Source organism: Notothenia coriiceps, unplaced genomic scaffold (genome assembly GCF_000735185.1).
Source record: "Notothenia coriiceps isolate Sejong01 unplaced genomic scaffold, NC01 NC01_scaffold00018971, whole genome shotgun sequence".
Lineage (NCBI taxonomy): Eukaryota > Metazoa > Chordata > Actinopteri > Perciformes > Nototheniidae > Notothenia > Notothenia coriiceps.
This window is the reverse complement of record NW_011351672.1, coordinates 4,210-27,671: the sequence shown is the minus strand read 5'-3', so window position 1 is coordinate 27,671 and position 23,462 is coordinate 4,210. Positions and strand designations below refer to the sequence as shown.

The 23,462-nt window shown below is 41.0% G+C and overlaps 1 protein-coding gene across 1 annotated transcript; it reads right to left on the bottom strand.

Moving 5' to 3' along the window:
• Nucleotides 1-1,620: 1,620 nt before the first annotated feature.
• Nucleotides 1,621-23,234, bottom strand: kcnk12 (potassium channel, subfamily K, member 12). Its single transcript, XM_010777971.1, has 2 exons — nucleotides 22,302-23,234; nucleotides 1,621-5,945 (listed from the first exon to the last, which is right to left on the bottom strand). The coding sequence occupies exons 1-2, from the start codon at nucleotides 22,639-22,641 to the stop codon at nucleotides 5,053-5,055; spliced, it is 1,233 nt and encodes a 410-aa protein (XP_010776273.1). The 5' UTR covers nucleotides 22,642-23,234; the 3' UTR covers nucleotides 1,621-5,052.
• Nucleotides 23,235-23,462: the final 228 nt, after the last annotated feature.

Genomic DNA, 23,462 nt, shown 5'->3' with positions numbered 1-23,462 from the left:
GCAGCCAATTCATTTGTATATTAGGGTAGAGCTAGACTTGCTCTGTCTGAATGAAATAAAATCCATCTGCCAGCAGCAGCAGCTCTAAAGCTCACTAATTAACATGTTACATCTTCTTTGGTAAATCCTCCCAAATGAAAAAGAGTAAAAAGGACATATATGTACCAGAATATACCTTGGCATTTATATAATCCTCAAACAATTTAATTAGGAAATCATATCAATAAATAGCAGAGTTGAATGTAACCCCTTGTGTTTCATATAGGTTTTACTTTTATTTACATAAATATAAAAGTACAATCATTGGTATAAATGTGCAACTTGCAAACAGAATGAATTTGCATACATTAACTGGATGTTACACTACGATGCAAGCAACATAAGACACACAACAAGGTGTATAATTATTTTTGATAAACCCGAAGGTCAGCATTACTGTGGACCACAGACACCTTGAAGAATCTTTCCTATTAAGATCTGAATGTAGTTTGTGGCTCCATACCATCAGTCTTCATTAAAAAAAACATCGAGCACACATCCTGCTAATTTGGAAATCAAGCTCCAGATCATGGCCAACGATTTGACTCTTGTTCAAGATCAAGAGCAGCCAAGCAGAGTAGTAATACATCATTCTGTTTCCAAACCACTCAGCTGTTTACCGCTTGTGCTCCAGCCAAATTAATTTAAATACATTTTGTTGCTGAAACTAGCAGCTTTAACAGTCTCTAAATACAAAAGCATTCATGCACTCTTCTTCAGAGGACACTGGAGCGAGCACAGTGTTATGTACCATACTGTGATCACAAAGAAGCTTTGCTGAATAAATGATAATGCCATTAGCACCATCAACAGCCTTCAAAATCAACACTAAAAACATCACCAGTCTCTGCTTATTTCAAATAAACTGTTTTATTATGGGCCTTGTAATGGCTATGGAGCATGACATTTTAATCGGCCTATTTTACAGTCAAAGTGTTGTTGACTACAGGGTAGATGTTCTTGCGTGTATAATGTACGATGTGTGTTGACTGGAATAAACACTGCTAGTGAGAATAGAGATTAAATTACCGTTTACATAACTTCTTCTGCAAATCATGCAGCGCTGTAATCCAAGTCTGCTATGTTCACCCATATTAACTACTAATAGTGTGGGCTTGGACATTTTGCATTGTTTAAACCTAATTTGGTTTTTGACAAGAACGGGGCAGGAATTAATTATACTTTAACAGAATAGTCATTGATTTCACATTTTAGAGGCATTTGTCCTGATAACAAATGGCAAAACCTAAGACCACCTGCCTCCTCAGAGGATACAGAGGGCAGAGGTTTAAACCATTGCAATCAATGGAGATCAATTTTGCTAAATGGAAAAGGATTGTATAGTACAACACAAGTTCTGCACACTATAATCTTTTCAATATGGAGTCTTTTTGTAGTAAGCACTAAAGTAAGGCAATTTATTTCAAGCCACACATGCATTTTAGGTGAGCAAACATTACTCTATATATTATATTCAGTTTCTTTAAAGATTTATGTGTTTTAGGCTTAAGTAAATAAACATTTTATTGATCATATTATAAGTTGAATACCTTCTGGGGGACTCTAGGGAAGCATTTAAGATAACATATCACATTAATTTAATTCTAATTTCCAGTCCTTTACACAGCAGGTGGGAACACAAATGCATACATACACACATGCTCCTTGTCAAGGGTAGGTTAAAGGATACAATGCAGCTTGCTAGACCCTAACAACTACAGGGGGTTTAACAAATATTTGAGCAAACCTGAAACATCTTCCATTATAACCTCAAGGCTCAGAGGGGAAATGAAGGTTAACATACAGTACATCATTCAGGAATCAATATAGAGAAGTGCCAGCAACACGTCCCCCGTAACATATTACAAAAGGGGAACAGCATTGAATTCGTTCTACAGTATGTCATTTGCTACAGCATGCCATACTTCTTCTCAAATGTCCCAGGGATTGGCACTTTCTATTTGCCTGCAAGAGAGTCTAACAGTCGGGCAACACATGAACCCCGCTTCACATCACATCACCAACACACAGTGAGCTCACTCGCTGCTCATTCGCTATATGTCGGGAGCTTTTAAATATAATAGTGATAAATTGACATTTTGGGAAATACATTCTTGCTAAGAGTTACCATTCTCACATCTAGGTGGTTAACATGGAGCTACAGCTTGTATACATCTGGAAGCCTCAAGTTTTTGTCATTTCTACTTTGTCTTTATAATACAGCACTGAAGGTTGTTGGCTGACAGGAAAAGGGGGAAAAGCTAGTCATAAAACATATTTTTTATTTCAACCTAGGCTACCTGTTTTTTTTATTTTTATTGAAATGAAACAAAGAAGATTTAATGCAGTAATAAGTCAGCTAGACATGTGGACTGGTAGAGCCTTGAAGATATAGCTTATTAGCTTAGCATTGGATACATTCCAGAAAATGGGGGAAACGGCTAGCCTGGCTGGAAAGCTCTCTAATTAATATTACATCTCTAAAAGGATTTTCTAAAGACTCCAGGAAGTCCATAAAGTCAAGTAAGCATAGCAGCGCTAGTTTTGCTTTGTTTAAAAACTGGGAAGGGGGAACCAGCCTAGATGTGTCTAAAGGTAACAACATTTCAACTACTATAGCATCTCCAAAGCTCTCAAATGTAGCTGTTATATCAACAAAGAGACATCACATTAAGAACTACTCACTAGCTAACCAGCTATATATTTCCCCTTACAGGTGTGAGAGTGATATCAATCTTCTCATCTAACTTCACGCAGGAAAGTGAATACCAATATGCCATTTTCCCAACATATCAATCTACTCTTTAGTATCTGGACAACCTGTGTTCACATTTTAACCCTTGTATCCATGTTTTTAGTGGGTAGTTAAGTTCTCTATGGTGTATCAATCTGCTGACCGACTGTGTTAAAGACATGAGACGGTGACTTATTCAATCATTCACATGTAGATATCTGAAAGCTATATGTAAAAAAATATACTTTAAAGACTCTGTTTTATATACAGCTATCTTGTATGGCTTTACCATAATGGCATGCGGGAAACACTAAGACAAGCCTGAATATATCTACCTGAGTCATTTTCTCTATTGTTCTAAGTGTCACTGGGGGGTAAAATAAATTATTCAGATCTATGCAAAACCAGGATGAAAATCAATCAAGGATAGACCCAGATCCATTTCACGCATTATCGTAAAAGGACTTTTTAAGACATTATATGATATACTATGGCATGTCTCATTGTAGTATTCACGGTGCAAGGTTGATGAGTGTGACGGGAGAGCTGAGATGTGCGGGAAATAGGAGGCAAAAGGTTTTGGTGCAGTGAGTGTGAAGTGAATACAGAGATGACACAAAAAAGAGGTGAGTGGCCTTGGAGGATATTATATGTTGAAAATGGATGCAAAGGAAAGAGAAGCCTTTGGCTGAGAGGGTGTGTATTTCGATTTAATATGAATTTTGAACTCCTTCTTTTCTATTGCTGTCAATGGCCCCCCTCTCTAGTTTTTGTTACTTCATCACCGCCTCCCGGACAGGTTAACTATCAACGTCTCCTCTGCCTTGCTGTTTACTGACATCAAACAAACATTACGCAGCTTTAACTTTAAATCACAGATGACTTGGAAGAGATAGTTGCCAGCAACTAGGACATTGATCGCAAAGACTGACAGAGTACTGCATCCTCGTCCAACATCCTCCATCATTACACGTCGTCTACACCTTTACATCGAAAGTGAGGAAAATCAACCTTTGCGGACTTTTGGATCAAGTTCACAGAGAGAATCTTTATCTGAAAACAGGAAATCTCTATTTTAAAATCAATGCAAGCCAGAGTATTCTTATGTTTTTGTTTTCCTCTCCAGCTTCTGAACAGCTTGACCTGGCCTCCTTTAATCTGCATCGTTTAACATAATTTGCCCACAGGATAAAGCCATCCACTTGTTCCCTCTCTTTCCCCCTCTCTTATATTTTACTTCAAACAAACACAAACTTACTTCTCATTTATTCTGTTTTTACAAAAACAGAATAGATACATTCTGCATTCAAAGGGTAATTAATACATTGCCAGCCTTTATCACTTATTTTCCTAGCAGACAGCTTTAAGCTTAAAAAAGAAGAGAAAGAACGAGTTGCATGGTGCTTTCTTTTACCCTTCAAGTCAAAGTCTTTGGCCGCAGAAGCATTTTTCTGTTCTGATAAGGACAGCTCCTCTCTGAAAAGGAATGGATTTTCATTTTTCAACTGTCCTCTTTTCTCCATCTTTAGGAAATTACTCTTTATAGGCCGTTAGTGGCACTGTAAATTCCCCTTCCCAACAGCATTGACAAATCAACTACATCACAGTCGTGCCTAGCTAAACTCCACATTCCACGCTCGCCCCCAGAAATGGAATCAATCACCTGAGGGTAAAACTTGACTTGTGTCGAGAAAGAAATGGAGTTTGCACAATCAATGGAAGGTCTAGAAATGGTGCAAAAAATGCATGAGCAGTAAAATGCATAGATCAGTATGTGCTATGTCATTCAGTGGATACACGTGTCATGTTTATATCAGCATTCAATATGTACATTCAAAGAAAATGGCAAAAGCCCAAAATAATGAAGATTGCACTGTATGCTTCCCTTGGCTCCTTTACTGCACAACATTTCAGTTGTCAAGGTCTGATATATTGAGCACATATAGCAGACCTCAGCATTTAACACTGACATGTCAGTGATTTGTTCTGGGTTCGGTTTGAGGTTAACATAATGGTCAATGGGAGGTCCCCAGATCATTGGCTCTGTGGTTCTCTCTTCATGCCTTCATCATCAAATCATCACTGAAAACACCACCGTCATTACCTGCATCTTCACCACAGGCTTGTAATTCCAACCAAAAGTGTCCAAAAAAATCATATATATCATGCATGACAAGTAACATTGGCAATCCATCTCAAATGTATTTTTTCTATGGCGATCAGCCTCAGGGATTGTTAGACAGTTTGAGAATCAAGAGCTCCAACACTTATTGTGTCCTCTACCTGGAGTTACTTGTCTCTGCCAGCCTGTTGTTCATGATACCGAGAGCGCCAACCCCCCCAGAGAAACCATTAAGGCGTGAACTTCCACACACTGTCCTGGGATATCCATTTGCCGACTCAGACAGCTGCTTCTGCATGATGGCCAGCGACACCTTGTTGGAGGCTGCCAAGTCTTTCATTGAGATCATCTCCCCTGAGAGTCTGCGTCCCTCTGTATCACTATCACAAGGTCCATCAGAGTCGGACAACTGGCCAGTCCGACCCTGGCGACTCTTGGAGCCCGGGCGGATTGCGTTCCGTCTGCCCAGGAGCACGGTGGCCTTATTGCAGCGCTGGCAAAACAAGCAGCTCATTTTCTCCAGAATCCAGTTGAGCACCTGCTTAATGACAATAGAGATAACATTGAAGAGCGAGTAGATGCAACACACGCCCATTAGCATGAAGAAGAAGTTGGCCACCCTGTAGAGGCTTTGGTATTTGTAAGCGGCGCTCTGGCTGCTAACAAAATCCCCAAATCCAATGGTGCTGAAGGTAACAAAGCAGAAGTAAAGCGAGTCTAAGTAAGCCCACCCCTCGACAGGGGTGTACATGGCTGACGCACAGCAGGAGATAGTGATGGCTGACAGGCCGAGAATCAGCATCACATGGTACACGGACGGCTTCCAGCCGGGGAGGGAGTAGGCTGAGAAGTCATGGCGGATGCCTGGCGGAAGTAAACCGCTGTTCCTGATTCGACGCTCCCTCACAGCCTTCATCACCACGGCCAGCAGTGTGATGATTCGCTCCAGGAAGAGGTTGAAGAAGAGGATGGTGGCCGCGCAGCCCAGAAGCCCGTAAAAGATCAGGAACACCTTCCCTGCAACCGTCACAGGCGTCGTCATCCCAAAGCCTGCAGAGACAGATAGACATATCAGACCGAGACCAAAAACAATGTTCAGCTACACGGTTTCTTTAGAGTCCTCAAAATAAATGATTTTTCTGATTCCGAGACAAAGGGAGGCGCTGCTTAAAAGAAAAACAATCCCAAATCGAAATGGTTTGAAAATGAGGCCATACTGTGTACAAAAGGTCCATACAATTGGTGTGCAGAAAATACTGGATAATGACTTTTGCTTTTAACAGAATGTAAACTTTCTCTTGAATATAAGTCTATGTGAATTAATTCACAGAGATATGAACAAAGCTGGGTTTAGGATAATTAGAAAAATAATGTTTTGCATTGCTTGAGAAGTTCAGAAGGATAAGGAAAAACAACAAAATGGGCAGATATCGGAAACCCACATTACACTTATTAGCAGTTAACCAAAAATAAAACAACTCTTATCTTTTACACAGGAGCAGTAGTAGTAATGACATAACGTAAGATCACACCATCGTTTCTTTTTTATTTGCACTGTAAAGCCTTGTCATCGTTTGTACAAGCTGTGTTTATTTACTATGCTGTTTCGCTTCTAGTGGCACTGTAAAAATAAGGACATGGGGGTTATATTGAGGTAAGGAGGATGCCAGGAATAAGCTTAGGTAAGCTTTCTGAATATTTATTTATCTCGACTCTGTGGTTTGGCTTCCTGCTATCTTTTGATTTCTCAGTCAATTACACTGAGTGTTCCAGCTGAGGACGGGGTTATGAGCGGAGAGGATGTTTATAGATTCTGCTGCATGTTGAAGGAGCACTTCAGTAACTCGAGGAGCGTCACAGGTGCAGCCTTGACTTTGCAGCAAGTGTGGCTCTGATGTAAACTGATATTATTAGATGATGAATGTCTTGGCATTTGAGCACATTATTGTTTCTTCAGATCATTTTATGAATTCCTGCAAAAAGGCACTCCACTTTCAGTGAGGAGGAATTGCAAACATAAATAAGAAAAGATAATTTAGCTCAATATTTCATGGAAATAAATTCAATTGTGGTTTATTGGAGTGGTTCCTAACATTAACTGCTTGTGACACATTCAAATAATGACTACTTTCAAACCCTCATAACAGGTTATGAAGAAAACAATACTGCAATCGCTAAAGCCATGTTTAAGTCACAGTCAAAAGTATATTCAAAAGTCAAACTGAACTTTACGGAACATTAATATCATTATTCTCTGTTATCCCCTTTCAGTAACTTTTGATAATTTTGATTTCCACAGGGGACAATTTGTGTGGTCCAGTTCGGTTTGGGAATTATTGGTTTATTGCATAATTATTGCAGATTTTCAGTCGACAAAGTGTTCATCATCATCATCATCATCATCATCATCATCATCATCATCATCATCATCATCCTCTCATATGTAGAAAACAGGACCCATTTATACCTGTGTCTCTGGAAACTACTGATGCTTTGATAATGCTTGTGCAAATGATCTGCACCTATGTGTTATCTGTCTCTCTCTCTCTCTCTCACACACACAAACACCAAACACCAGTCATACTTCTCAGGGCCACTGCGAACACACCCATGCACACACACACACACACACACACACACACACACACACACACACACACACACACACACACACACACACACACACACACACACACACACACACACACACACACACACACACACACACACACACACACACACACACACACACACACACACACACACACACACAGTGTCATTGCTCTTATCGACAGAACAGCAGATGGTATATTTGTCAACAAATAAAATCGTGCAGAAAGATCAACCAGTTCACTTCCAGGCCAAGGTTAATTGATTTTTCCATCATGGCCATCCTCCGTTTTAGTCTTCTCTGAGCATTAGGGCAGCACTTTTCCTCCCTTTTTCACCAACCCGTCTATAACCATCCTTGTCAGGTAATAAATGACATCAATATCAAGACAATACTTCCTTTATGATATCTAAAATTGCTTTTTTGACCTTATCTCTCACCGTGAAAACCACTCTCCTTTGGGCTTGTTGTTGACACGGCGGGTCATTTAGATCAACAGTGATTGAAAAAGATTGTTTTAGAAAGACAAGAGGGAATATAACACCCCTCATGTCCACAGCTGTACACACACCTTATGACCTTACACACAGAGAGATAGACTTGAGTAGGTTTATACATTACACCAGACATTGAATTGTCTGGTTTTGTCAAAGATAGTGACAAAGTTCAGTAACAGACAGTGTGGGAAAGTTGGGTGAGAGGAGGATAAGGTGCCTTAATGAAGCCCTCAGTGAAATATTATTCTACCCTTTCATGTTTAATTAATTAGCAGGCAAAGTATTTTAAACCAACTGAATGATAGGGAAAACCAGATTACATCGTCTCAGCGCACACAGAGACAGTCTTCTGCACCGTCTCTCATTACCAAGCAAATTACCTTAGAGAGGAAAAGGCACCAGACATCGATTCAGTGTAGCATTTCAGAGCCATTACTCTAGACTGTGTCAAGATGCATTACGGAAAAACAGAACAATAATAGAAAGCTAAAAAAAGGCAAGCTTAAAACCAAACACTGTGTGAATTTACTCACAAGGACTACAACTCTACAAAGTCTCCATTCCGGACCAATGACCCTGTTTCTGACCTCGTTGAACATTTCCACTGTGTCCGAACTACGATGAGTAATTTAATTCAACAGAACTTTATAAGGCAGAAAGCCGTATGGGCGCTAATCCAATAAAATAGAAGCCCTGAGAGAATATTTGTTCTTTGACATTAAATACAGTATGCTCAACTCAACGTAGAAAATGATGTTATGCTCTAATGGCTAATGATACCGCACACATAATCACACACTAAAGCTTCAACCAGAAGGAACGTGATGGAAATGGAGTCATTAGTATCCATTATTACAACTTGACAGTTGTAGAGGAAGAAGATTCTCTAATGGTTATGAAAATGTGGGAAAACGAAAAGGGGGGCAGATGGAAATAGATTACTGAACTGCGATTTTAGGGTTAAGGTCAGCTTCTATCAAGTTTTAATGCTACGTAGTCAGCAGTAATTACACAGTTTAGACAGAGCAGCTCAATGCCAATTTACAATGGTCCATTAAGTAGTAAAGTTAAGTCAGGACCCAAACAAATAGCACAAATTACTGAGAGTGTTGCTTATAGAAGCTTTGATGGACTCTGCATTTCATTTGGTACACTCAGTAGACTCGCCTGAGCATCAGAATTTACACCAAAGAGCCACTCTGAGTCAGAGTCTGCAGCAAAATGAGTTTGCAGCAGCGTTTAAATCTAAAACCATAAACTGTTCGAACTCTCCTCTGCTGGCAGCGGACATTTCCTCCAGTAAGATATTAAATCGTGCTATTTTATCGCAGTACGTGTACGAAAACAATAGGGCTCACACATTTTTTCCCAATAAGCATATACACATCACACTGGATTTATTGTGACAGATATATCACTTTCAAAGTGGAAATATATAAGGCTGGTAATATTCTGCTTTTTGTCAAAAGATCCTAGGAAAGAAAGAGCAGACCCAAAAAAAAGAGGTAAAAAAAAGTTAATATTGTACTCACATTGCCAGAGTGCCGGAGAGAGGAATTCAATGATATTATAATGTTGCTCTGTGTCTGTTGGATGTTTAAATAAGTCACTGTTAGAAAGTACTTTTGCCATATACAGTGGGGCAAAAAAGTATTTAGTCAGCCACTAACTGTGCAAGTTCTCCCACTTAAAAAGATGAGAGAGTCCTGTAATTTTCATCCTAGGTATACCTCAACTATGAGGGACAAAATGAGAAAAAAAAATCCAGAAAATCACATTCTCTGATTTTTAAAGAATTTATTTGCAAATTATGGTGGAAAATAAGTATTTGGTCACCTACAAACAAACAAGATTTCTGGCTCTCACAGACCTGTAACTTCTTCTTTAAGAGCCTCCTCTGTCCTCCACTTGTTAACTGTATTAATGGCACCTGTTTGAACTCGTTATCAGTATAAAAGACACCTGTCCACAACCTCAAACAGTCACACTCCAAACTCCACTATGGCCAAGAACAAAGAGCTGTCAAAGGACACCAGAAACAAAATTGTAGACCTGCACCAGGCTGGGAAGACTGAATCTGCAATAGGTAAGCAGCTTGGTGTGAAGAAATCAACTGTGGGAGCAATTATTAGAAAATGGAAGACATACAAGACCACTGATAATCTCCCTCGATCTGGGGCTCCACGCAAGATCTCACCCCGTGGGGTCAAAATGATCACAAGAACGGTGAGCAAAAATCCCAGAACCACACGGGGGGACCTAGTCAATGACCTGCAGAGAGCTGGGACCAAAGTAACAAAGGCTACCATCAGTAACACACTACGCCGCCAGGGACTCAAATCCTGCAGTGCCAGACGTGTCCCCCTGCTTAAGCCAGTACATGTCCAGGCCCGTCTGAAGTTTGCTAGAGAGCATTTAGATGATCAAGAAGAGGATTGGGAGAATGTCATATGGTCAGATGAAACCAAAATATAACTTTTTGGTAAAAACTCAACTAGACGTGTTTGGAGGAGAAAGAATGCTGAGTTGCATCCAAAGAACACCATACCTACTGTGAAACATGGGGGTGGAAACATCATGCTTTGGGGCTGTTTTTCTGCAAAGGGACCAGGACGACTGATCCGTGTAAAGGAAAGAATGAATGGGGCCATGTATCGTGAGATTTTGAGTGACAACCTCCTTCCATCAGCAAGGGCATTGAAGATGAAACGTGGCTGGGTCTTTCAGCATGACAATGATCCCAAACACACCGCCCGGGCAACGAAGGAGTGGCTTCGTAAGAAGCCTTTCAAGGTCCTGGAGTGGCCTAGCCAGTCTCCAGATCTCAACCCCATAGACAATCTTTGGAGGGAGTTGAAAGTCTGTGTGGCCCAGCGAACCAGTGAAGACTTACAGAAAACGTTTGACCTCTGTCATTGCCAACAAAGGGTATATAACAAAGTATAACTTTTGTTATTGAGCAAATACTTATTTTCCACCATAATTTGCAAATAAATTCTTTAAAAATCAGAGAATGTGATTTTCTGGATTTTTTTTCCTCATTTTGTCTCTCATAGTTGAGGTATACCTAGGATGAAAATTACAGGCCTCTCTCATCTTTTTAAGTGGGAGAACTTGCACAATTGGTGGCTGACTAAATACTTTTTTGCCCCACTGTAAACTAAAACAGATTACATTTTGTTTATGCTACCCCCAAGTGGCTCAAATAAATCGACCCAATATATAAAGTTTAACTGTATTGATAACAACATTTTTCTAAAACAGGACACTGTAGTTTTGTATACAGTTTACTTTGTGGCTACAGTGACAACATTAACAAATGGTCGATTATTTTGAGTTTTTAGATGGGAAACTGTGATATAAAATACTTGACTTATCCATTAAAATGGCTGTTTTTGCACATCTTTCCTAAAAGGAAACATTTGTGAATTGTCCAACTGCCATATAAGATATAATATTTGTTCATTAATTGCTAAGTATATTTAGATAAAGGAATTGATCTATATGCAGTAAAGTTGTTGCTGTTTTTAAAGCCTTGAAGCTGGAAGCAATGACAAATGGACAACTTTTAACGAAGTATCTTGAAACAGACATATTGATTAACCTTCCTTATAAATAGCCTCCAAAGGCCAACTAAATCCGACCACATTTCCATCTCGTGTTTGTCAAGGTTGCTTTTAGTGTGAGTGAGTGTAGCCGATAATTAAGGACCGTCGGAACTAATCTACAAAACTACTAAAGAAGATATATACAAGGGAGCAAGCTAGAATGGGCAAGAGCTCCTAATGGATATGGGAATAAAGGGCAAAAAAGGCATAAAAGCACTCAGTCATGTTCCCGTCTTTGAGTGAAGGACATCTGCTGTCCATTCACCTGTCTCTCTGAGCACAATTGAATCTGAAGGTCACTCTGGGTCATTGAGGATAACATCCCCCCACCCCACTCCCAGAGGACCTGAAAACGGACCCAAAGATTCATTATGTGACTGTTCTGCAAACCAAAAATCAAATCTCAGCCTTCCATTGCCTCCCTGTGTCCCAAGTTAATGAGCTCCCAGTCAAACAAACCGTGTCCCATAGTGGGAATACTCTTAAATTGGCCTGATAGAAGCAGCAGCAGAAAGCACCATGTCCCTATGATGACTGTGTTGCTATGACGAACAGGAAATCTTTTGTCATGGGGTTACGTGGCGGGGGTCTGTGGAGATGACAGAGGGCTGAGGAAGCAGCGACATGGCCAGACCTGACACATCATCACCACACCATCTGCTGAGGAGCTGCCAGGATTACTGGCAGACTGTATAATAATAGGAACATTCACAATATGCTGCCAGTTTTACAAAAAACAGATGATAGAATAGGTCACATACATCATTGAGATGCAGCGATGTTGTTGTGTCTGCACACTGCATGCACAAGTAAAGGGCAGACACTACAGGTGAATGGGGTTGAAATGTTAACTAATGCATATCGTAATTAAAATCCCAGTATTAATAACTCATATTAAGACAGTATCTCTTCGTATTTTATGTTGAAATATACAAAAGAGGCAATATCTTAATAGATCAGTGTTCATTTTCATAAATTATCTGAATCTGAACATTGGATAGAGACAGGTCCAAGATAATCTTTTAATTTTGCTCAAATTGATTGTCAAACGGTTTTACGGCAAACCTACTGTAAATATTTTTTATATACAACTCAACTCATCATAAATCTAAAAATACTATCAAAACATAAAGCTATGTAAAGCATATAAAGCAATTTTCCCCACATTTCCCCCCACATTTTTCCCTGTTAAATGTTCTATAAATCAGGTTATAAATAATATACGAACAGACCCTCTGTAAAATCTTTTAAAATAGATATAAGAATAAAACTGGAAAGTTTTCTTAAATGTAATATTTAAATAAGCAAAATGCATTATGATAGCTTTTGGTAAAATCAGATGAGGACTACACATGCAAATACTAAACATTTTGAAAAAAATACATCCTAAATGTAAATTTTGGTGTTTTCTTTCCAATAGACTGAAACACTGGAAGTGCACCGTTGCATGAAAACAAATGTTTCTCCCCGTGGCGTCTTACCTTAAAACAAATGAATGAAACACCAAAGCCTACGCACGCAGCAATATATCTGTTGGGGGCCCTGAAGCAGAACAACGTGGCTTTGAATTTCACACCAAGCTCCCCCACACACAATATAGGCGACACGTTAATGGTATCTGTTCTGTCAAAGCATTGATAATGAGTGTTTTGTCTAACACATGTCTGAGAAATATTTAGAAATAGACATTTACAACAACAATCAAAGGGAAATGGTTAGAAATAACAAGGTCTGCAGAGCAACATAAACCTGTTCAGTAGAGCACCGCCTAAAATACCATATTTTTCTGATTATGTGATTGGTTTGGCTCCACCGTGACTGAATTGAGTGTGTGTTTTCGATTGTATCTCAGTACTTAATTCTCTGGCAAAGAAAGCCAGGAGGATTGATGAGTCCGCCGCTGTCTGCATCGATTTATTGTCAAAAAAAATGCTGCAATGTCTTTGGAACAGCGCCAACACTTATTACATTTTTCTTCAGTTTTCGATCTGTTTTTCATCTTCTCTGAATATTGAAAGAACCTAAAAGACTTGAACTGTCCACTTGTATGCAGGGGAGGTACTGTAGAGCTTCAATAAGCAAAATTAGAATAAAGATTAATGAGGCTTCCTTGTCTATCTGCAAACGGTAACAAAGATTTTGTCCTTTCATGTGACTGAGGAGTCATTCTCTCATCAGATGAATAGCTTCTCCCTGAATGATCTAAAGACTGAATGTCCTTGTGTTTCCTATTATCTTGCAGAGTCAATGTTTGAGTAAAAGCTTAGCTACATAGAGCCCTCTTGTATTATTCCCAAAGGTAAACACACCTGTCCAGGTTGATCTTTTGAAACACTATCGCCCTCAGATTAGCGTGACAGGCCCCCACCATAATAGACAATACAGATTTGGTGCTCATACAGTATCATAGTAACGCCATATTAAACGTACTTTATGTCTTCGGATTTTTGCCATCGCATGGAAACAGTCAAATCAGAAGCCAGCATGAAATGAAGGCTTGAGGCTCAGCAGATATTCAATTTAATGGTTTTTCATTACTGATAATGTGAGAGCACAAGTCCCTGAAATCTAAGGCTGAAACCTGATTCCTGTCAGGGACTGCTAACCCAGTGACAGCTGCAATAATGATCCAGTCATACATAGACAAACCACAGCAAGCTGCCTTCGAGAAATGAAGAGGCAATACTCTGTTGCTCACAATTAAATCATGTTTTACTCAATGTGTCCACTAAGTGTCTGAGACTCTGCCAGAGGCTGCCAGCCTGGACGTAGCTGAATCATTTGTGAACGCTGGCATATTGACAAAATATGCAATTCAACACTTTCAGCTGTGATCCGGGAGCTTTCCGAAGGGTAATCACTATTTCAAAATCAAAATGTATGGCAAGTTAATGTGTCCAAGTGGCAAATAATAGGTTAAGTGTTGGAGGAGTAGGTCTGTTGGATGATTTATATTCTTGTTCTGGCTGAAGTCCAGTTGGTCTACATGCGGCCAGCGTGGATTCACTGATAATGGTGGTGCTGAAATAAAGGAAGGAATACAGAGTGCTGTTTCCACTAATCCAAACAGATTGTGGTACGAACAATTCAACACGAGTGGCCAGCACTGCATGTAGTTTCCAGTTTTCAACAAGCTTGAGTGTTTGAATTGCCTGTCATTTCTCACAAAGGCAGATGTGTAATATGCAAACACTCCCACTAGTAGGCCGCCAATCATTTCTCAAGCTTGATGGATTACGTAGTGCACTGTCATTTTTCTGATCTCATAATCTAATCATCATGATCAAGCATCTTATTGATTCAAGGTCAGGCTCAGAGCAAGTCATTTTTTCTCTCATTCTAGAAAAGTCGAGGTTCATGATTTTCAGATCAGGTATGAGGATGTTGATTTTAAATCCGAAATTGAACTATTTTTGCAATGATATTAGTTCAGCATGTTATTTGCATTCAGGCAGATCAAAGATGCAATAGTGCAGCATATCTTCCTCTGTCTCTCGCTCTCAAACAGGCAGCCCCTCCCTCACACAGAGACATATGGACGGCTGCCAAATCCCGCTGTTCGCCAACTTGCTGTTAGCTTATTAACATGGTTAAGTGTTTATATACATATCCCCGAGATGCAGATAGATGCTCTGCATGGTGCAGGAAGGGGAATCTGCTATGCAGGTTTTCTGCAACGTGGTGAGTATTGTTTTCTGGGATGTTGCTGCGTCAAAGGTTCCCAACCAATCCAAAAGTTTCAAGAGAGGGACTTTTTCTGCTTATGGGGAAAGTTTAAACCCCTCATAGCAGCAAGTCAGCATTGACGTCAGCACCAGTGCAAATTGGGTTGTCAGAGAAACTGATGTTTATCAAAGTAGAATATCATTTGAAATGGCTGTTGGAATAAGTCTTGATAGGAAGCAGGTCAGAGGACTGCGGAGTGCAAAGAGTTTATTTTCATTTTGTCTTGGCCGGTGCAAAGAGCAGAATCAGTGAAATGCTAATCAGTTTCAAGAGGAAGCCAAGCAGATCTGCTGTGTCCTCTAAAATGATCTTGGAATCACTTGGCCATAATGACTTGAGTCAGTGAGTTACTGTACACAGGCGAACGCTCGCCTTAGCAAGTCGGGCAGATTTATGACCCGCTGTGACAGAGTGCAGAGGTGTGTACAGCATCCTGCACGGCAGCCGTTAAGTAAGAGGTTTTATTGGAGCCAATGCTACACACAAACAGAGAGGAACAGGGAGAGGGGCAGACTAATGGTGGGATAACATTAAAATGTTTTTAGAGCATTTGTGTGATCCAAAATGTTTTGTTTGATATACATTATCTTTGACGGATGTTTTTTTTGTAATTTATGCTATTTAATCATGTTGTTACCAAGACAAGCCATAATAAACAAATAAAGAGGAAGATCTTTTAAAATGTTGCATTTGGAGAATACAATTATTTGATTTCTTCCTATGTTTATTTTTCACCTCCTCTTTATTATTTATTAATGTAACAGTTCTCTCTTTTTTTCAAGTCGTTTGCTTGGCCCTTATAAACATCTCTTTCAAGTCATGTCCTGCATGTTTGATGTAGAGGATGTTTCTAGGATTGGGAATGTTGGTCGTTTGTTTCGTCTGTTATTCAACCACTTTGGTCCACTTGAAAGTGAATTTTTTTGCAGATATTCATGGTTAAAAAATGGTAGAGCCTTAAGACTATGGTGAATGACTTTGAAAACAGCTCTCTGCTGCTACTAAAACAAGTTGAGGGAGAGCCAGTTAGCCTAAGTAGTTAAGCTTTTGCCATGGACCTTAACGAGATCAAAGACGCTGAAATGCAGAATATTCTGGGTTTGGCATCACGAGTGACACCTTTTCCATTTTCACACAATCCTTTTTTACAATGTTACTCTTAAAGTATTGATAAGGGCAGCTTTAAAGCAGGAATAAATAAATGCACAGTGAGTCAATTAAAGCCGAACAGAAGACGCTATTAGTCTCCTGGAGCGTCTGAGCAGCAGTAGTGGAACTGGATTCTCATTGGGGACACCATTTCTGTTCTGAGCGTCTGGACTGCACAGAATCTACAGAGACCCCCGGTGCCTTTCATGTGACTGTAGGCCCTCGGTTTTCCATTTTTAACAGTGACATTTCCTCTGAGTCTGTGATTTCACAGAGCGGAGCAGGGGATCTAAAGAGAAGAGAGGGAAAAGGCCGGCAGCAGGGACGAGGCAACGAATACAGAGTCATACTGACCAGCTTCAAATGCTTCTGTAAAACGAACTGAAGTGACCTTCATGTCATTGTGTAATGCACTGCTTGTGTAATGTGAGCATTCTCTATTTTATAGCTTAATTTCAATGTTGCCCAGGAGAAACCATCATAATGATTGACTGGGTGAATCCAAACAGGTGAGTGCATTGTGGTAATGAACAGTCAAATATGAGATGGATGTTGGACAGGAGTCAGCGCTGTCTGATACACTGCCGGAGTGAGAGACAGACGGCAAGAACAAGCATGGCTGTGCATCGATGAGTCCTCGTTCACAGATTGTAAACCTTTCCCACCCTCCTCCTGTAAGCACACTCACAACATCCACTGACAGTAACAACAACACAGATGGTTTTGTCCAAGCGAGGCGGCACCGAGCAGTTTATCTAAATACGTCCACGACATCAGAGCAAGAACTCTGCCTGCTTTCAGCAATCCATACAGTCTTTTGGTGACATTTCAAACTGCTTAAATGCCAAATGCGTGCTCAGCCAGTCCGAGGTGACATTGTCTTGGAACCTCAGAGACTCGTGAATTACAGAACGGAGAACCGATTTGGTTTGCAGTTTCTTCCCAGATACACGGGACCTGGTCAGACAAGCGTGTAATGGCCTCACAAGTGTTCCTCAATAAGACTCTACAGCCAGATCAGCACTTTTTAAATTGGAAGATAAAACACACCAAACCATTAAGCGTAATAGTTTACTCACACGTAGGGGAAGGACATAGTTAATAACAATTTTTCAAAATCTTTCTTCATATTCATGACATTTTCAACACGTAGCCCTTTTCTGTTGCCAAAGTTACTCACTGGCTCAAGTCACTTCCCCTCCCGGGCACTGCCTAAGGGGCCGTTGTCCAAGGCACCGGCCCCCAATACTGCCCCAAAATGGCTGCCATCCTAAGAATAACATGGGTTAAATGCACGGCCTAAATTTCACTCCGAATGGTGCTGTGTACATATGTAACGATTGGCACTGTCAGAATATGTTATGTGCAGCAAACTGGTGCTTTTTGCGTTGAGACTACAAGATAGTTATATTTTGCAACGGTGAACACAAAAGCAACAAATAATGCAGTGCCTGTCCTCTTTGGCCTTTTGTATTGGAGGTCAGAGCCATTCTTCATTAACAGGGTTCTGGTGTATCACTGCTGATCATGTACCATCTTTAGTAAGACACTATATTGACTTGTGGTTCACAGTGGGGTGACACCTATTTGACCTGATATAGCAGCTAGAAAAGTAAATTAAATTTGGTCAAAAACTTGACATCCTGACCAAATACTGCAAAGTTATGCATTTTGGCACCATGACTTGGCTTGTACTGCAAAATCTTAACTGACAGTGCACAATATTTCAAACTCAAAAGTGCTCTCTCAGCATTACTGGTCGAAGTTTGTCACAAGGGAAGTTATGTTCTTGTACTATGTTCGGAGGTTATAAACGGTCTATTATTTTAGCTAGATGAGTTTGTTGTATAGAGATTGATATACACCCACCCACAAGCTGCTGAGTCCATTTCATACTGAAAGGAGAGTCAGCTACCTGAAGGGTGCACATTGCCACAATGCAACTCTACAGTAAAGTTTATGAGGATAATATTTGTCATTCTTTATAAGGTTTCAGAGGCAAATTGGAGGCATCAGGACAGGCTCTAAACATTCACATACTATTCAAACATAAGGTTTACACAGTTAATGCATGAGCCAATAGTAACCATCTAGCAGACATGGAAGAATAGCATTTATGAAGAATAAGCTCAATATTCACTTTTAGCTCTGTTTTGGTCAACTTCTGTGGGAAATATGTGGCTCTTTTTCTGCTAAATGCTAGATGTGAACTTTGTGTGTCTGCTGTTAGAAAACAAGTTGCTTTTGTTTCATGAAATGACACAGATGAGAAAAGTGAAAGTGAACAAAAGTAAGGTTGTGGTCCATTTGACCAAAACAGTGTGCTAGCTGGACCATGAACGATTCATTCCCCACAGTCATTTGATCCCTATAGAAATATTGATTAATGCAGCTTTATGCTTAATTTTTAGGGTAATTTCCAATTCGATTTGATGTCGCACTAAAAACTACAACCTTGAAACACATCAAAGAATTGCACTAAAAGAGCAGTGTGTAGAGTTTAGTGGCATTAAGTGGTTTAGTTGATGAACACTGAATACCCCCCCACACTTATCTTTTATGGCGTGACAGAGAACCTACAGTGGCCTGCGTCTCCATTGACTATTCTTCTTTTATTTAAATAAAAGCAAATTCCCTGATTATTTTTGTATTAACATATCTCAACAGCGTTTTAACACTTGGTATATGATTAGAAGCAAAGTGTGAAAAAGGGAAGTGAAAAAGGGAAGTGAAAACAGATTTAAGGAATAACTGATGAATCATGTGATTTCAAGGTCCACTAAATCTTAGGTTTCCCCTGAAGAAAAATAACATGGCAACTCAAATGAAAACTTCTCCTCATAGCTCCACACAGGTCTGATGTAACCTTCCTCACACTGTGAAATCACAGAAAAGTCATATTTCCATCATGTTTTTACATTGTTTTTTCACCGCATGAGGTTTGACTGGTGCGCATTTTATAGTAACGTGATCCTGTTGTGCTCCCTAGTTACATAACAAGGGTTCATTCAGGTAACAAAAACACACTACCTAATTTCAGGTGATTATACGCTAAAGAAAATTATATTCCATTATTACATTGCATGTCTGGCAATAAATCCCTCTCAATCCGACACAATGGTCTATTACCACCTCTCTTAGTGTCAATATAAACTACACACTACAATATCTATATAAACCATTAGCTAAATGAGGCCACTTTGATTAAAATATCACCCTGGATTGGTAGTTTAAGAGGGAAGAGACTTTGCCTACCCCAGTGTATCCTGCCCTGTCACCGTGCTGCAGCACGGCTCATTACAGCCATACTTTGGCCGGATCCTATCTTCTCTTAACCCTGACATTTATCCTCGTTTTGCAATTTGGGGACGGCATTGAGGTTTAATCAGGCGTGATTTAGAGGACAAGCTGCATGAGGGTCTGTATTGTGGAGTTTGTTAAACTGTCCTCTCTGCTTTCTCTGCCTTTGTGACTTCTCTGAGTGGGTGGATATGAGTGTGATGGAGCAAGAAGCTGCAGTGGCTGCCACGGGCACAGAGAGGCACGGCAGAAACTATCCCTGGGAATAAATAGCCCTGAATATTATATCTGCAGAACAAAACCATGACCTAACTTGTTTCCGCACTAAACCCCAACAAAGTTAAAAGTCTCAGATCAGACAGACATCACTAAGTACACTTGATTTTCAGACAAGTAATTCCTGTGCAAGCACTTACAATTTGGCAAAGTATTCTCCAACATGTCATCATAGCATCTTACCAGCAGACCTCCAGGCCCCCAAACGGCTACAGATGGCTCTCCTAATTGGCAGTTATCAATCAGCCTTAGGGTCATAAATAGCTTTCCTATAAATAGAAATGTGGTTTAAAGACCAGACTCTCTTGCCCTCTTTAGTCAGAATGCAAACAGTAAAGTTGTGTCTGAAAATGTAGGGCAGGAAAACAGCACCAAGAGTTGGAGGCCGGCAAAAACAAACTCTTGTATCCAACATTTCAACAGCAAGAGAGTCTATGCTGTGAGGCTGCATTTTGACCTAGATGCTATGTCCAACATGCTCTCAAAAACATTTCTAACCCGTCAATGTTTATCCATGAATGTCTAGGGACTGGATACCGGACTTGGAGATGGAACCCACTGACTTGTTGCAAAGAAGCAGAGGATGAATGTGAAGTTATGTGGAAGTGTTTAGACCAAAGCTGCATCACCTCCTGAAATTATTAAACAACACACTAAGTGCGGTACCAATTCAACCTAAGGTGGTCAAACTCTTGGTAAACAAGCTTTACCGGCCAGGGCTCCACATTCTTCAAAGACAAATTGTGAAGGCACAAGGGGAGCAATGTGCCATAGCTGATTAAAAGCCTCTGCCATCACAGAGTCAGAGGAGTTCGGGAGGAGTGTCTAGAGTGTGCAGGGGGATACCAGTCGGATTAAGAGTTAGGGAGCGGGGAGGGCCCAAAATCCCTTTCATATCAGCAGCCCTGAAGCTTGCAGAAAGAGAAAAACATGAGCTGGAGGGTTGTAGATCAAAGCAAGATGGAAATCTAGAGAGAAATCCATGCAATCATTTGAAAAAAAAAAATGCTGTAGAGAGACATCACCCTGTTTTCCCTTTCCCTCCAAGCAGCTGAGTCAGTTTATGTGATCTTGCTTGTCTGTGGGAAGAGTGTGCTGCATGCTGCATGATAACTGGAGCACAAAGGATTTCAACCTGCCACAGACACGTGCGCAAAAAACAGCTGCCGTGGTTCCCTTCTATGGGTGAGCTGAGTCCAGGGGCTGCCTGAAAGAGCTCTGCATTTGTGTATCTGGGCGCAGGAGGTGGTTAGCCATGACAGGTCTACAATAAATACAGTTCTGACAGGTTTCCTGCTCCTGTGGATCAAATTCTCCCTGTGCGTCCATGCAGAGCATTAGTTTTCCTTATCGCTCTACTTGCCACAGTTCTCAATTAATAGGAGACAGCAAAGTTATCATTGTGTAGCCTGCGTGTGTGTGTGTTTGTGTGTTAAGGGCAAGGTCAGAGATAGACAGCAGCTGTCAGCTTAAATGATACCTGGAGTGTCTTCATTTGCTTGTTCACCCCTTCACACTCACTCACCCACTATGGCTCCTACAGCTCTCAGTGAGGGGGGAGCAGAGGAATTATTGGGTGTTGGGGCCATCAGGCATGCAGTGCAGCAGTTGGCCCTCGGGGTGCCCTGCAAGGGACACTTGCTCTTTTCTGACCTATCGCATGAGCAAATGTTAAATGAGGGGGAGCAGAAGGGGCTTCTCATTGACATTCCTGTTGGTTTGAATGGAAATGTGGCAACAAAAAAAAGAGACTGCACCCATGGGTGCTGTCCTATAGCCAGGGATGAGTGTGCTGTTCCTGGCAGGCGAGTAAGATGTCGCCCCCGTTGCCAAAGTCCCTCACAGCCAAAATGTAACACATGACTGGAAAAAAACTAAAATGTTAATCTGTTATTCTGTATGTAAGCCAGTGGAAAGAAAGCAGCCAATGATGGCAGCTCCACTGATTTTGATATGACAGTAATTATAGGATTATTTAACAAACAGAAGCCACAATAACAATGATGTCAAATCTCAAACTTGTTAGTCTTGAATGTGGTTTCATCTGGGCATTAGTTCCCACATTTTTAGATCAGCTACTCAGACTTACTTAATAGTAACTTAATTTTATGAGCATGCTTGTATGGCTTCATGTTGGCTTGGCTACATGTTGTTTTTCAAAAAGTATTTAGAGGAAACCATGGCTGCAACCAAACGGACCCAAAGGTCAGGGAAACCAGTGAATGCAATGATCACCCACCTATAGTCGACACCACAGTTCCAACAAAATAAAATGCTCCTGTAAAATCCCATCGTGGCCTCAGAGCGTCAGCCCGGATCCCGGTGGCGATGGCAGCCTCGTACTCCCGCAGGAAGGAGTTGAGCTCCTGCAGGCTGACGTTGAAGGTCTCACTGAAGTTGAGGAGCGTCCCGTGCCAGCGGCCGTGAGCCCGCAGCTCCGAGGGCCTCTCGATGGCCGAGAAGACCGCAGCGCCGCACAGCAGGTACAGTACGATGAGGACGGCGAGCAGCACGAAGCGGCCGTTGTCCTCGTTGAGGTGCAGGGAGCGGCAGCCTTGCAATCGCTGGCCAGACATCATCCAAATTTCAGCACCAAGCGCGCGTCGGACAGCGACAAGCTCCACATCGGAGACGGCATTCACTCGTCTTCAGGTGTCCTCTGGAAGTCACTGCCCTGCACTCTCGCTGCACTTCCATAGGCAACATGTCCTCTACTTAGCCCACCACGTTGTCCCATTGTAGTTGTAAAATGTTTGTATCTGTAACTAGAAGGCAGAAAAACGCTCCACTTGTGGATGAAAGTCTGTTGTTCCACGAAAGAGTTCATCAGAAAAGACGCCGGCGCATTGTTTCGTAATAGGTAAATTTCTATCTTCCTCTTCAGGCAATGCAATTGGTTGTGAAGTGGACTGCAGCTTGAATCCAAAAGGACGCGCCGATCGCTTGTTTGTACAAATGCAAGCAGCAGTAGTATCCTCTCTGTCCCTTGCACCAAAATGTTCCACCACAAAAGAGACCACGGTGAAGCTCGGATTTCTTCAAGTTACAGATGAATGTGCCACAGGAAAAGCCCGTCCCCGCGCTCAGATAAAGTCATCTATCCTCAGGCTGGAGAAGTGTGGAGCTGCAGCTTTCATGTGGCCGTTATAGTTACACATTGCATCCTATCAGCGCACGGTGAGATCACTATTGGCCACAAATCGGAGACTACAGCATGCCACCGCTACTGGAGAAGGAGAGTAGATTAAATGAGACGATTGAGGGTGTGCAGATGGTTCCAAGGAAGGGGTGTCTCCGTATTCCTCAAATAACAGAGGGCTTACATTTCCACTTGAGTGCAGCCTTGTGCCATGCGCACTGAGGATACTCCACTGAAAACTGTTACTCACTTTTTGCACCG

Excerpts from the sequence above, each read along its gene's own strand:
- kcnk12 (XM_010777971.1), bottom strand. The coding sequence starts at position 22,641 with ATGATGTCTGGCCAGCGATTGCAAGGCTGCCGCTCCCTGCACCTCAAC. Across the intron at positions 5,946-22,301 it reads AACTGTGGTGTCGACTATAG|GCTTTGGGATGACGACGCCT; the intron begins GTGGGTGATCAT and ends CTGTCTCTGCAG.